Source organism: Lycorma delicatula, chromosome 3 (genome assembly GCF_047948215.1).
Source record: "Lycorma delicatula isolate Av1 chromosome 3, ASM4794821v1, whole genome shotgun sequence".
NCBI lineage: Eukaryota > Metazoa > Arthropoda > Insecta > Hemiptera > Fulgoridae > Lycorma > Lycorma delicatula.
The window spans coordinates 25,441,129-25,457,961 of record NC_134457.1 but is presented as its reverse complement, the minus strand read 5'-3'; the positions used below and the strand labels follow the sequence as shown (position 1 = coordinate 25,457,961).

At 30.5% G+C, this 16,833-nt stretch overlaps 1 protein-coding gene across 2 annotated transcripts in view; it reads left to right on the top strand.

Moving 5' to 3' along the window:
• The window catches only part of LOC142321462 (uncharacterized), a 64,283-nt gene that overhangs the window by 23,952 nt on the left and 23,498 nt on the right, over positions 1 to 16,833 (top strand). For both annotated transcript variants that reach the window (XM_075359564.1, XM_075359563.1), the window contains exons 4-8: positions 3,176 to 3,229; positions 7,035 to 7,169; positions 9,898 to 10,044; positions 10,441 to 10,569; positions 14,430 to 14,611. In XM_075359564.1, coding sequence (XP_075215679.1) covers positions 3,176 to 3,229; positions 7,035 to 7,169; positions 9,898 to 10,044; positions 10,441 to 10,569; positions 14,430 to 14,611 — 647 coding nt within the window. The remainder of the gene's footprint in view (positions 1 to 3,175; positions 3,230 to 7,034; positions 7,170 to 9,897; positions 10,045 to 10,440; positions 10,570 to 14,429; positions 14,612 to 16,833) is intronic.

The window sequence follows — 16,833 nt, the reverse complement described above, 5'->3', positions numbered from 1 at the left end:
TCGGAGCAAGAAATTGTTGAAGAACTAGCATCACAAGGAGTAATAGAGTGTCGCTGATTGAACATGAGAAGGAATGGCGAAGTCCTACCTTCAGCCTCTCATGTTCTCACATTTAACCGGCCTACTTTGTCGGAGATGGTAAGAGCGGGAATACATCGATTGGATGTGCGGACATTTGTCCCGCAGCCAATGAGATGCTTTAAGTGCCAATGCGTTGGCCACACCGCTGTTAGATATGAGAGACGCAAATATGCGTGTGGTGCGATGAGGTGCATGAGGTAGAGCCGTGTAAGGAGCCTCCTACATGCATCAATTGCAAGGGACAGCATTCATGTAGATCCAGGAATTGTCCTGTCTACAAAGACGAGGAAGCTGTGCAGGAAGTTAAAACCCTGCAGAAAGTCAGCTACCTCGAAGCTAAAAAGATAGTAAACGCCCGGAAACCTAGAGCAACAACTTATGCTCAGGCTGCGGCTGTTGTTCCTGTTCCTGCTCCAGTTGCTGTCGATGAAAGTTAGCTCATCAGCAAACTTGCGCCCACTTTGGCTAACATGATTGAAAGAATTATTGAAAATAAAATGAAGCCTTTCAATAGTAAAGAACCTGTTAACCCAAAGATATTAGTACAGCCTCCTGAAGATACATCTCCGAAACAGAAAGCTGCTTCTGTTCAGAAGAAAACGGACGCTAAACCAGAAGTCCAAGTCCGTCTTAGAGAGATTCTAGATGATCAGAAGAAAGTGATTGTTTCGCAGTCCGTTATGGAGGCTTCCAAGTCTCCTGCAACTGAGATGGCCTCTAAACCACAGAGGCCATAAAAAACCACACCGGGGGTCAAATATCCCCCCGCCCAGGGGTGGTGACTGGTGCGATCCCCGTGTCGGGAGTCGGCCAGGTTGCTGCCTCTCAATCGGCGCCTGAAGCCGGCGCCGATCCATGTCCGTCGTCGTCAGCGGCTTCGGTGATCTCCGATTCGGAGACCGGAAGCTATATGGGCGACGACGTTCTCCGCGAGCACGATGCTGTTTGAAAAATGGAGAAAAAAAAGAAAAAAGGGTGGCCGAAAGGTAAACCTAGGCCATAATTTAATTTAAAATTAGCGAGTCGATTGTACAATGGAACATCAATGGATGTTTCTCAAACATCCATGAGCTCCAACGCTTGGTACATGATGTAGACCCGATTTGTATGTGTCTGCAAGAAACACATTTCTGCCGAAATGAAAATGTTAAATTAAGAGGATATGATGTATTTCGGCGAGATCAACCGCCAAATACAAGAGTTAGAGGTGGAGTAGCCATATTAACATCGACGAGCTACCGCCGAAGCGGTTGATCTAAATACAAACCTACAAGCGGTCGCCATTTGAATGAAGCGTCCGCTTCAAATTACTGTCTGCAGCATATACTTATCGAATTTTGATTGGAAGGAGGATGACATAGCGCGATTAATTTCTGAGTTTCCCTCACCTGTTTTACTGGTGGGTGATTTTAATGCTCATAATTCTCTTTGGGGATCGGATCGAGTAGATCCCCGCGGGAAAGAATTGGAAAGGTTCCTGATGAATTCTGAACTTATTCTTTTAAATGACGAGTCAGGAACCTTTTTCAATGCCAGAGATAGATTGACGTCCTGTATAGATCTTGCTCTCATAAGCGGATCGATAGCACCGAGGTACACCTTTTATGTTTTAGACGATTTGCATGGAAGCGATCATTTCCCGGTGCAAATTGTAACTGATGTTACCAGAAAAACATACTCCATCTCTAAAAGATGGTTGTTTGATAAGGCAGATTGGACGAGCTTCACAGCTAGAACGATACTCCCTGAAACAACTGGAGTTATCGGAGACGATGTCGACACTATAACTAATGCGATACTTGAGTCGACATCGAGATACATTCCCAAAACACCTGGGAAACTTACGAAACGACCTGTTCCATGGTGGAACGATGAAATAAGTAGATAAAAAGAAAGTAGATAAAAAGGCTATAACGCCTTTAAGAAACGTCCTATTATAGATAATCTTATTGCCTTTAAAAAATACAGGGCGTATGCAAAAGTCTCATGATAGATTCAAAGAAACGATCCTGGCAAAAATACGTAAATGACTTGCTAAACTTTTTGTGTTAATTATTCTAACTTCTCTTTGTTTTGTTCAACTTATTTTACACCATTTTGTTGAGAATTAAATGCTCTACAAGTTTTGTTTAAAAGTTTATGTGTTTATTATCCATTTAACAAAGTTATTGTACGTCAAACATAAAGAACAGGGGTTTTTTACCTTCATTTATTGGTTTTCACCCCAGATTTCTCAAAACTACTATAGATATGGTTCTGGGACCTATTTTATTCAATATTTCAGGTCAAAAACCATAAGTAATCACTAATTTTGTTACTTAATTAACATCCTAAAAATTTCAGTAAGACCTCATTTCATCAGATTAGCTGAAATCTGGGTGAAAGTAAGAGATGTAAGTCGCAAATGAAGCATTTTAGGACATGTTTATATAGACTATTTCATTATTTTCATGAGTAGAATTGGTTATCTTAGTCCTGGGAGAACTTTGTTATACACTCAGTATGAATTCTTTTCACAAAATTTTTTTATACCTATATGTAACTTCTCAGTGTAACTTTTTTTGCCTGTTTCTCTGTTTTACATTTAACCAGACATCATATGCTTCTTATCACTGTATTTACTTTATGTATTATTTATTTAATTTTTTTTTTAATTTTCCATTTTTGAATTGTTTTTTACATTTTTGCATTTATCCATCAACAATAATATACATTTTGTTACCCTAGTTTTCTTATCTCTTCACTCAGCTACTGAAGTTTCTTTTCCTGCATTAATGATATTAATAAACTGATGTTCAATAATGTATATACCTTTGAAATTTACTTTTGAAGGTTAGGATAAGAATGTAATTTTTTTTAGTGATTTATAACCCTTGAGAAGAAAAATGACCTGACTACTATTTCTTACTTCTGCAGCCTTGACAGGGAGGTTGCAGACAGAATTTATTAGATAGAAAACCAAACATGTGCATTATATAGTAACTTTTATCAGTTATATTTAATAAATGTTAGAGGAGTAATTGAAAAATGGATGAATGTTTGTGGATGGTAATTTGTTACTCATTCATACATAATTCTTGTTTATTTAATTTAGGAATACCTGGGAGTACTGGACCGACTGGACCTCCTGGGCCTCAAGGACCTAGAGGTAATGTAAAGTGTTATTCTGAGTTTAATTACAAATAATATCTCACTTTTAAAAAAGTGTGCAAAATATAACATTCTTTTGTTTAAGATAAGAATAGATTTATATAACATTTCTCATTTTATTCTTCTCAGAAAAGAACCATAATTTATTACTGGGTATTAATAATTTTGGATTAAGAATAAAATATTACAGCTGATAATCAGATCATGTAAAATCCTATAATAATAAAATTATATAAAGTACTAATAAAAACTATTTTACAAGTAATGTGTTACTATCACAGTCTTTATTATTAGAAAAACCTTAGATTTAATTTTGTAAGTGACTATTCTTGAAAGTAACTAACCTTGTTCTTCAAGAAGTTATCTCTAAGGTAAAGATTCATTATAAAAAAATTTATTCTGAAAACTTTATAAATATCTTTTTAATTTTTCTTAAACTATATACCTTACACTACTCTATATAAGAATTAAGACATTTATCGTAGCGATACACCAGCTTCGATAAACCCTCGTCGTAATCTTCTACCGCCAGTCCATTTAACCACTGATTAACAGCATTTTTAAGTTCATCGTCACCTGCGAATTGCTTACTGCTCAAAGGTTCTTTCAATTACCCAAATAAATGGTAATCAGGAGGAGCTAGAGAGTTTCACAGTAGGCTTCTGCATTTATAGTCGTTCCTCGTGACACGAAACCGATCCCAAAGTACTGTGGCCATCAGTTTGCGCCCAAATGGCTGCGGCTTGACCTTTGTCAGTCTGGTTGGTGATTGAGGCCGTTGACGCCTCATCGTTGGTGATGACACCATTCACTTTACTGCCGTTTTCTCTCTGGCGTGTAATACGAAATCCATGTATCATCGCCGGTAATGATTGAATTAAGGAACTCATCACCTTTTTCTGAATAGCGCATCAAAGCAGATCCCATTCTGATTTTGTGTGACTGACAATTCACACAATCTTTCGATTGTGTGAATTAGGCCTCAAATTCATGAACAATGCAACCGATAACAGCTCTTGAAACATCAGGAAAAAGAAGGTCTAGGTCGGAAACTGTTGAGCGACCATCTTTTCTGATTCATCATCGACACGTATCAACAAGTCCTCGGTGATTATCGAGGACCTCCCAGAACATTCTTCATGATGCACAATAATTCTTTATTTCTAAACCTTTCACACCATTTTCGGACGTTTCTTTCATTCATTACATTAACACCGTACGTGATAATACAACTGCCTATTAATTTCACCCGGCTTAACGTTTTGATGGTTAAAAAACGTATAACTCCAGATATTTCACAATCGGCGGCAACATAGATTTTCTTATTTATTTTATAACGTAACAATTCACACGGAATTTTCTTATTCATTTTATAACGTAATCAAAGATACTATAACACAACAACTTACAGAGAACAATGAAATGTGTACATTACTAGCCTGGCCATGAACATGGCCAACCTTGAGAGAGAAATTTCCCAGCTCTCTTTACTTTAGAGATATCCCTCGTAGTAATACAAACAAGGAAATCTTGATTCATTCTTTAGTTGAACAGATTTTAAAAAGCAGCTTCAATCATTTTTTTTGTAAGTTATTTGGTGTGTGCTTCCTGGATTTTTTCAAATGGTTTTGTAACACATTTTCTGATTTTTCTTTCTAGTTTCTGTTTTCTTTTGCTTTTTTATTTTGTTTTTGATAAAAAAAATTACCTTTACGATCATTTTTTAATGTATTGTGATTATGAATATCAGAAGTAGTTAAATTCATTAATGTTATTTAAATAAGATAACTAGAAAAAATACATAATAATAAACCACACAATAAAATTCTTAGAATGCAGAAGTTGTATGAATAAATATGTAGATCCTACGTAAGATGGTAAACTAACCTGATCTACTGTAATGATGAAGAGTTGCCCTTTCTCAACATCATCCATTTTTTCCTTATCCTTGAGCCCTTCTTTCTGTGGATATCAGTTCAATCGATGTAGGTCTAAATCTACTAAATTGTAGATGCTGTGTATTCTTGAATCGTAAAAGTCAATGCATCTTTCACTTCTGGTAGGGTGGCTGCCTATGGACAGACTCAGACATTGTTTCCTGTATTTTGGCTGCATAATTAACAACTGAAGTGGTTATCAGGTTAAGCCTAATTTCCCTACAACTAAAAACTAATACACATAATATATTTGTTGTAAATGTTAGTAAAATGTTACAATATGTACAAATAATTTTTTTTTGATTTTATTAAGTTCTTTTAAAAATACTTCTGAACTGTTGTTTTTATATATGTTAAAACAAAAAAGGCTGTAAGCAACTTAGTGTAGGATACAAGTCACTCCTGAGACTAGTATAGCCATTCTCAAGAAACATAAACATATGCCAAGCCTAACAAAACACAGTAAAGCTAGTGACACCCTTTGTTTACTACACGAAATGGCTGTATAGTGAACATCATTACTTCTAGAGAAAGCACTTACTAATGTCTCTAGTACATAAGCTGCATTATATGTATCACAGCTATAAGAAATGCTGTCACAGGTAGTAAAAAGCAAAAATTAATATTCTTCTTCAGGAAAGAACAATGTAATTTAAATCCATGATTGTATGATGTTTCTATTTAGTAAGAGTAGGTTATATATAAAAAAATTTTGGTTTTTTTCTTCTTCTATAAATCTCTCCAATAAAAAAGAATGGTGCATTGGTTTGTTTGATGTATGCGCTCACATTTTTATTTTGAATAAAGCATATGAACGATTTATTTGTTCAAACAATTTATACTTCTTGATACGAACAATTTGTCTAAAATTATATTTGTGTTTTGGGGATAAAAAAGGAAAAAAATTGAGTTAAAGCTATATTAAAAAATCACAACTCAAAAAACAACTAAATATGTTCAGGATTTTGAAGCTTCTTGATGTAAACATTTTTGTTGTTAGTATGCTTAATTCATGAACGTTATTTAGTTACAATTGACAAAAGCATTTAACAAAATCATGTGTAATGAAACATAAACCATGTAATATTTTATGCTCGCCTCTTTCTAGTGAAAGTAAATAGTTTCCTAACTCAGGTCACTTTCTTTAATTCAATTCTTTGTTTAGATTTATAATCTAAAATTGTATGCTCTCAAATAGATTTGTTAGTTTATAGTACACATTTCTTTACATTCAGTATAATTAATCTGAAAGAAATTTTTAAATATTGCTGATTCCTCATTATACTCGCATATAAAATACAATAACAAATATAGAAAAGAATTTACAAATGAATAATAATAATAAATTTGAATATTAAGAAAAAAAATATATATATATATATAAAAATAATAATAATATATATATAATAATAATAAATATATATAAAAAAATATATATATATATATATATATATATATATTATTTGTACATTGCATTTACAAATATAAACATCAATATGTGTACTACTTATAAATAAATAGATCAATTTTGAAAATGATCAATTGTATAAATTGGCACTGTAATCTGGCTTACTTGTAACCAATTTAATTTTAACTCAGTTTATCTCTAAAGTTGATTGCTATAAGTTTTAAATTATGAGAATTATGTATTATGTGTATTATATGATTATATATTATCTGAGATGGAATTTAAATAATCGATGATGACACAATGGATTCGAATAGCACTTATGTAAATTGGTAAATTTTCATTGAGTTTTCTATTAATTTGTTGTGTTAATTGTGTTTTCAATGGTAATATATATATTTTTTTTTTTTTTTGCGTATTCTCTTATGTCTTTAAACAAATTTATGCTTTTATTTCAGGTTTACCAGGCCCAAGAGGTAAAGCAGGTAAACCTGGTACAAATGGAACACCAGGTATACCAGGAGTTCAAGCATGGGAAGTTACTGTAAATGGCACTAAAAGCAGTGATCTACTTATTCCTCCAACTGTAGTTGGTAAATATTAATGAGTACTAGCTATTTTTATTACATATTAATTAATTTAAGTAAAGAAAAATTACTGTGTTATTTCAATAAGAAATTAATCCTTAGATCTATTTGTTATCTTAACTCATTACAGTATTCAATCTGACATGAAAATAAAGCTTTTTGTGGTTAAATAAATTAAAATAAGGAAATTTCAGAGGTGTACCATTTAAGAATAATTAGATAATTTTATATTCACTGCTAATAATGTAAATAAACATTTTTATTGAATTTTGAAACTTAAATGTCTGTAACAGTATAAAGATTCTTGGGTAAAAATCTCTGTATATTTAAAATTTTGATTTCTGTTTAATAAAAAACGTTGGATAAAATGAATTATCACTGTTTGCAATTTATCAGTGTTTCTAGATATTCAGTATTTCTTGATAATGATTGTATACTTTTCCCATGAAACAAATTTTCCCATCATGAGGATCCTCTATGCAGTAATAACATTTTTTAACTCAATTTCTTATATTGCCATTAAAAACTTCAACTCTTGTGGTTTGTAAAGATTGATTTGTTAAAACCAAACTGCTAGTGACAGGACTGCTTATGTCCTACACTGTTCAATTATTTTTATTACTATTATTCTTATTAAAATTGTAAAAAAAATTAATGAAAGATGACTGACTATCTTATATTATATTTTAAACTGGTTGATTTTCTAGGTTTGAGCTAAAAGGATTTAAATATGTAGGTTGTGATTAGCAATATTCTGGATTACGTTTCTAACATAAAGCTGAATTGTTGATTATTAATATAGTTATCCATTCCACTCTCTTACTTGAAGGCAATCCCAATTAAAGTTCTGGAATATATCACAAAAATTTTTTTAAAAATTTAATCTATCTTGATTTCTACAGTCATAATTTTTTATTAAAATCTATCCTGAGCACATAAATCACCTAAAAAATAACATCCAGGGGAAAAAGGTATCATTTAAAATTTGTCTAAATGTTTCTTAAAAGTTGTTAAAAATTGTATGGATTTAATTTTTGTTTTGCTAGCTTTTAAAAAATAAAATCCACCTTCAGTTTATAAGTTATTTAAGATATTCTAAGTTAAAGACATACAACAATTTTAATTTTAATCAAGGTATGATCATACTGAGTATATATTTTTTTTTATTAGTATGGATATTTTATGTAATATGAAAAAACCACGTATATGATTCAAAGTACTTGTAATGAGAAAATTTTTCAGTTTTGTATGAAGTGAAAGGAAAAGAAAACATTTTTAACAATTTACTAGCAAAACATCAATTTTATAGAATGCACTTGTTTTGAAATTGAGAGCTCCCATTTAACTTAATCCCAAAGATTCTTAAATCTCCTTGATTAATTTTTCTTATAAAATACACACACATACACACACACACACACACACACACACACACACACATATATATATATATATATATATATATACACACACATATATATATATACACACACATACACATACACATACACATACACATACACATACACATACACATACACATACACATACACATACACATACACATACACATACACATACACATACACATACATATACACATACACATACACATACACATACACATACAATGTGTGATCAAAAAGACTTTGGCTCTTAAAAAGAAGTACTTGACCTATTTAATTCAATAATTGTTGTCATTGAAGTCCCCTTCAAAGTAGTCACTTTGAAGTAACTTCTGATATTACATACTTATCCCAGCGATGTTTCCATTGTTGGAAGCATTTTTCATAGTTTTTTTTTAAGTGAGCACTATAAGTCCTCTTGTCACATTTCTTTTCATCACTTCTTTGTCTTCAACTCTTTTTTTAAGTAAAAGTTTAGCGTAGGAAGAGCAAAAAATCACAGAAAGCCATGTCTAGTGAGTAAGGAATTTGAAATTGTTCAACACTTTGTTTTACCAGGAATTTCTTGATAAGTTGTGATGGATAGGCTGGAGCCTTAGTGTGCTGAATTTTCACAGCAGCATGAAGGCCATACTGACAATCTTTTCTGATTATCAAAGCGTGGTTCATCATGAGTATGATCCCCAAGGGAAAACTGTCATTAAAGAGTATTACATAACTGTTCTTTGTTGACTAAGAGATGCTGTTCAGTACAAGAGACCACAGTTCATGAAAATGTCGATTGGGAAATTCAAATGATAGGAATTTCTTAAAAATGTAATAAGATAATATATTCAGTCATACCATGTCTGTTTATGTTGTATTTATCAAGTTTTATATATTATTAAATTTCAAACTTTTAAGTGTGTTGAGTTCTTGTTTTGGGTTTTATGTACTACTTGTAAAACTTTATTTTTTAATAATGTGCTTGTATGTATATCCTACTGCTATAAAGTGATTTACAAAAATTATTTTATTGTTGTTTATAATCCATACTCAAATTTTTTGTGTCTTTGGATAAATTTGCAACCAGTCTGTTTGATTTAATTTTTAGCACAATCACAGAAGTTTATTTTGAATACTTCTACATTGCTATATTTGTAAGTATATGGTTTGTTAGTTTACTGAAAGATCTTGTGCATTTTGTTGGTAGTTCTGAAAAAACACGCTGATCATCCAATAATTTGAAAGCGAGTCTTGTATACTTTTGAATAATTAAAAATAGTTTTTAAACTTTATCAGGCTGTGTGATGAATTATAAATTAATTTCTGCATTTATTTAATTTTAGGTGCAGGACCACTATTTACAGTTGGACCAGTAGTAGTGCGTGAAGGAGAAAATATTAGATTAAGATGTGCAGCAACAGGCACACCAAGACCAACTGTGCAGTGGCAAAAACTGGATTCATCTACTATACCTATGGGCTCTTGGCAAGGTGATCTTAAATAAAAATGTGACTTTATAAACTGTTGTGTTATTTCAGATTTTAAATAAATGTGTAAGTCAATATTATGTTTGGCATTAAAGTCATGAAATAATTTTATACTGTCTAAGAGAACACTGTTACTATTCGTATTGTTATTTAAATTAAAACTTACTAAAAAAAAAGAAGAAAAATGAAAATGTTAAAATTAGATTTCAACAACTAAAAATAAATATTTTTAGTTGTTGAGGCAATCTAAGAAAATTTCCAGTCTGATTAGTGTGTTTTTTAATCATTTTTAAATCTGTGTGTTATATGTTTACTTAATATTCTTATTCAAACCTTTTTGAATTCCATTATGTTAATTTTGATAATGACTTGAACTTATAATTTTTATTTTTTATACAGAGGTATCAGCAACAGGAGATACGTTAAACTTGACACATGTCAACAGATTGCATATGGGGATATACATGTGTGTTGCTGATAATGGCATATCACCTCCTGCAAATCATACCTTCAATTTAGAAGTACATTGTATGTATATTACTCTTATTTCTGTATGTTTTGTTATTGAATTTTTTTAGTAATGAACAAACAGTTGGTTATTGAATTCAATATGTATGTGTGTAACACTTTTTGGCTCAGATTTTAATTTTTATTTAGGATTTTGATTAAACATTGTTAGAGGATTACAAAAATACATTAATGGCCACGATTGGTTGTTGGGTTCAACTTAAAATGGCCGCCAAGATTAAAATTTTGTAATAATCGTTACATAGTAACAGTGTAAGCTACAAAAGTTCGTTCAAGCACACACTACAATTAACTTAAAATGCACAAATTATACAAATATCAATTTTGTAAATCAAGTGTAAAACCTCAAGTATTGGAAAAATCAACTTTTTACTAATTGAAAAAAAAAATGCCATGAAATTTCCAAAGCATGAGATTAATAAATTATATTAACTTAGGTATGTAGAACCCCAATTGAGATTTACTAAAATTAAAACAAACTATTTCGATCCATCTGCAGATTTAAAAAAAAAAAATTAATTTTAAATTAGAAAAATGTGTAACTTTTTAACTGTAACAGTTGTTTAAAAGGAACCAATATCATATAAGACTACAAATTATGATTAACGTAATATATGAGTGCATTAATGTGATCAGTACTAGATAATGGTTCGTGACCTAAATGAACTTTAAAACATAAAAATAATCCCTTACAGGACTTATGCAACCTTAACATACAATTATGACATCATTGACATTCAACTAATCATGTATTATAATGACATTTATTAAATATTGTAATTATATGTATATATAAAATCTATAAATAGCAATCTCATTAAATTAAACAATTATATTCAAATATATTATATAAATGTATATTATTATATAAAAGTCTTACTAGACTTTTCATTGATATGAAAAGTCATGCTTTGCAATGAGTTTTTCTGATGGAATATTTTTCAGGACAGTTCAAAGTTAGTAAAATGTGCTAATAATAATATAACTCTATTTAATAATTTAACTCGATCAACAAGACGGTAAACTGGATCCTTTTACAACTAATTGTTCCATAATATTTGAAATGTCTTTGGTAATAACATTTTGGAAAATGTAATAAGGATGAAATACCACTTCTTAAAGCCGCAATTTATATTAATCATAGTCTATCCATCATTCAACATTAAGTTAATGTCAAAACGGAAATTTAATAACATTATATTTATAAATAAATACAACTAAAACATTATAATTTAATGTAGTAAATGTATTAACACATTACACAAACTTCAAGCATTAAAACATTTGTTCTCAATTAAATTTGAATACATTTCAATTAAGCAACTCAGAATAACTGTAAGGTGTTCATATATTAACCACTTGTAGTTTTTTAAAAACAATTATTTAATCTACTATTCCCAGAACTGCAGAGGAAGTTTATTTAAAGAATATTATCTCATTAATAGACCATTACTTCTGCATAATGTTAGTTTAGGTGTTGAGCCATAATAGCCTTTAAAACTTATCTACTGTGCCTTATATTTATATTTTTTAACTGTCATCTTAAAAGGCCTGTATGTTTCTTTTTTTTATGTATGTTAAATGTTTAACATACACACTTTTGGTGAAAAGTCATTACTTTTCACCAAAAGAACTGATATATATATATTTAGTAAAATAAATGTTTTTTTTTGTCCCTATCTTCCTCTGTACCAATTATACCCAAAGCATAAGCAAAATTCAGCACAATCCAACTAAGTACAGAATCAATAAAAGCTCTTACCTTATCTTATTACTTTTTTCTTTTTTATAAATCATAAACGCTTTCGAGGAATTTTCTCGTCACCAGTTAATTAAAATTAAATATGATTACACATTAAAACAATAATAATGTATTTAACATAATATTATAACATACATGACTCTATATATAATTATATATATTATTATAGTCAAATAATTAATTAAATCTTTAATTTTAAAAACATTACATTTTTTATACATGTTTGTGGTCAGCCACTAAACAGTGCTGTATTTAGTGGTTGGCCACAAACATATATGAAAAATTTAATGTTTTTAAAATTAAATATTCAATTATTTTAATTAATTATATATTTAACGGTAATTCCCGGAGGATAAACAGAAAAAAGAAAGAAAGAAGGCATTATTACATATGCATGTATATAATAGATTTGGTGAAATATGTGATTATTTAATATTAATTGAAAATTATATATTAGAATCGTACTATTTTTGGATTTTCTAGTTTAATTTCTGTTCAATTTTATTTAATTACGCTGAAATTTCTGTTTCAATCATTTAATTGTTATTTGGTTTGATACAGTTCTGATCTCATTTGTGTACAGGTTCTCTAGTTTTCAAATTTTCATACTCATTTCTACTCATTTTCTCATTTACTCATTTTCATTCTCTACTCATTTTCAAATGAGCAGTGTTTTTTATAAGCTTACCCATATTTAAAAAAAAAAATAAAAAAAAATAAAAAACACAATAAAACATCTTAAAAAATGTTTCAACTCTTTTTTTAAATTTTGACTTTATAATGTCGCCACCAAGTTAATGATTAATACATTTAGTTTTTCGAACATATCACTGTTTGGTATAATAACTATTATATATAATTTTAAAATACCTTACCAAATTCTAATTTGATTTCCTCGAGCGCTTTTGGCTATTCTGCCATCTTCAAGAGGATAATTATGACTAACATATATAAAACTGTAATCTATCATAATTAAATTATATACATAGAAAATCTGATCGTCATTTTGTTAAAATTCATCAAAAGTTAAAGTTTTAACTCTAAGTGATTATGTATAATAGTTTCTCAATTGTTATAAGATGATAACAATTGAGAAACTATTACAATATGGACATAGTCACTTAGTGTTAAAACTTTAACTTTTGATGAATTTTAACAAAATGACAATCAGTTGTTTTATATATATATATATATATATATAATTTAATTATATAAGATTGTAGTTTTATATATGTTAGTCATAATTATCCTCTTGATGATGGCAGAATAGCCAAAAGCGCTCGAGGAAATCAAAGTGGAATTTGGTAAGGTGATTTAAAACTATATATAATGATTAATACATTACTGATAAATGTTTAAATTGGTTGTTCACTTTAAAAAGTCAACATTTAGGAAAAAAGTTGAAAATTTTTCACTTGTTTTCAGAACTAAAAAACATCCTAAAACTTTTAAGGAAGTATCATGTAAAAACAACTAGTTTTTCTTTTTTTAATGGTAACAGTAAAATACATTCTAATTAAAAATGAAATTTTAATTTCAAATGATGGCTAGGCTATCTAACAAACTCAAATTAATATATAATTTAATTCATTCATCATATTGAATGGTATATTCTCTATTTCAATGGAATTAGTTTGACAGTAATTTTATAATATTAGATGTTTTTTCACACATATATCAAAACCATTCTATAAAATTGGATAAAAATTATGTAATGTCACAAAAAGGCATTAATAGTTGATTTTAAAGAAATTCATAGATAAATCTAAAATCAACTAAAACATGAATGTATTATTAAACTATTATAAAAAAATATTTATTTTACTTTAAAAAACTAACGGTTTTGGACTTAATTTCTATATTCTATGTTGCTTATAAAAAATTGTACAGGTGGCATATTTCTGACAAAAATTTACTTGATTTTCACTATACTGTTAAAGCTGACATCAGAAACCTTTACCAGATAGGGACTGTCAGGATTTTGATAATGTGGTTAATATATGTGATAATATAGTGGTTAATCAAATATGAAAATCCATTGCATTATCAGTAGAAGTTAGTGAACTGTTTTTACTTTACTATTTATAAATTATTTCAGTTGCTCCATTCATTCGCACACGCATGCAGCAAGTAGGAGCAGCAAATGGCTCAACAGCAGTTCTGCAATGTGAAGTAGAGGCATATCCTGAAGGAGTTAGATACTGGGAACGCAGTGATGGAAAATTAATTGAAAGTGGAGTTAAGAACCGCATACGTGTTGAAAGTGATGGGAAGTACAAAGTTAGTATTTTACATTAGTACTAATTTTACAGTACATTATGTAAAGTTATACATATAATACATGATATTTAACTGTAAATGTATAATTTGATATTAAGTATGTCGATGTTATTCTCACAGCACCAATAAAAAAATATCAATAAATTTGTATTGATTAATAAAAAACAACATAAAAATGAAAACCATGAATACAAAACAACAGAAAAAACATAACAGAACAAAAACAGAAACAAAAAGTGGGAAAGCCAAAGTGGCAGCCTAGACCCCCTCAGCAATCCTTTCTTTTGCCAACTAATTTATAAAGTTCTCCGCTACGACCCATTTGGCCTGGTTTCGCCAATTAATATCTAATGCTGACCCAATAATATCGAGTCAACAAATATTCTCTGTGCGCATCAACAGGTACTTGGAGCATTCATACAAAACATGAAGAACATCATCCAACTGTTCCCATTGTGAACACATTCCTCAGTCCACCAGGCTGAACCTCACCACTCTGAACCTCTGCAGTCTGTCCCTTAAAGCACCATGCTCAAAGATATTGCATGATGTACTTATTTGGGTTTACCCAAGAGGCGTCCTACAAACTAATGATATCTGGAAAGAGACAATGCATATAATGTCCACCCTCTGCCTCATTCCATCTGGCCTGCCACAAAGCATTGTCATGTCGTTTAATTTCCTGAATTTTTTCAGAAGTTAACTCACCTAACTTCTTGGCAACATAATGCTGTTGCCTCGCTGATGCAAACAAATCTATCGATTTCACACCTGCAATTACCAAGATCACCTCCCGTGAAATCGTGCGGTAGCCACCCACTACCATTAACAATATTAGGCATTGAGCCCTCAACAGTGTATCCTAATAGCTTTTGGAATTTAGCCTATCCACATAGACTGGCGCAGCATAAAGCATACTTTCTTCACAGACACCCTTTTATAGAATGCTCATGGTCTTATAGATAAGACCCCAATCAGAATTGACCACACGTTGAATACCAAAGAAGGCACTACAAGCCTTCTCCGCAACATATTGAAGGTGCTTCTTAAATTGCATTTTCTCATCTAGAAACACCTTGAGGTACTTTTGAACCTGAACACACTTTATATGCTGTCCTATCATCAAAACATGGGCTCGCCAACTCTCTGCCAAATGGCCTTTGAGGAGCATCTTGGTCTTCTCCGGGCTGAACGTTATCATATGTTGATGACCCCACACTTCTAGTATCCTGCAAGCCTGAGTGGCTCGGACTTCTACCTTTATCTGCAAGCATCCTTTGACCTGAACTGCAGGGAATCGAGCACTTGGCGGCCAGATCCTCCAAATCCAAAAGACTCCAGACCCTGATCCAAAACTCAAAGTCTGGCGATTTATCCAATGTAATTCTACATTATTGTGGGTTGAGAGATACAGTATTAATTTATTACAAATCCAAACACGTGAAAATAAACTGACCAGAGTTAAAAACCTTAAGAGCTTCCATGATGGTATGAAGATGTGGTATAAGCTTAGGTGTATCTCCATCTCTAGACAGAGACAGGCACACTTATGGAATATATATCATTGGCAAGCACAAATATCAGGTTGAATGACTGTAGTACATTTAAGCCACATGTTATGATTTAAAAGGGTTAAAAATATTCTCCACCAAATAACCATATTCAATATGATTGATTACATATCCAAAATAGGGTTAATATTGTTGAGTGTTATTAGTTTAACAAGTATATTGGGAGATAGCATACATAAAAACTTTTACAAGCACAATTTATTTGCTGTAGAATAACTTACTAAATTATAAAAAAAGGTTAAATACAATTCCGATTTTGCTATGAACTTTACAGTACATAATAAAAATTAATATAAAGTTAACAAGTTATTATAACAATGAGATAGCAGTTAAAAAATCAGTAATTAACTTAATAAAAGAATTTACTGTACCTCCGTCCCTAGGGCTTCATCTGCAGTAACAGCAGCTAATTCACCATTCTGTCTATTCAAATATAATGTTTTCTATTGTTCAAATCTTATACCTTTTTCTAGTAAGAATTTCTTTCTTATTGTTTCTGCATTTTTCTTTCTCAATTTGTTTGTCGATTTTTATTTATATTTTTCATTTTCTTTCTCTTTCTTATTCTGGTACTTTCTATTACTAGCAGCTTCTCTATCTGTTACAATAAAACTATCCTGTTTTGTAGAGAAGAATCACCATCAATCAAGT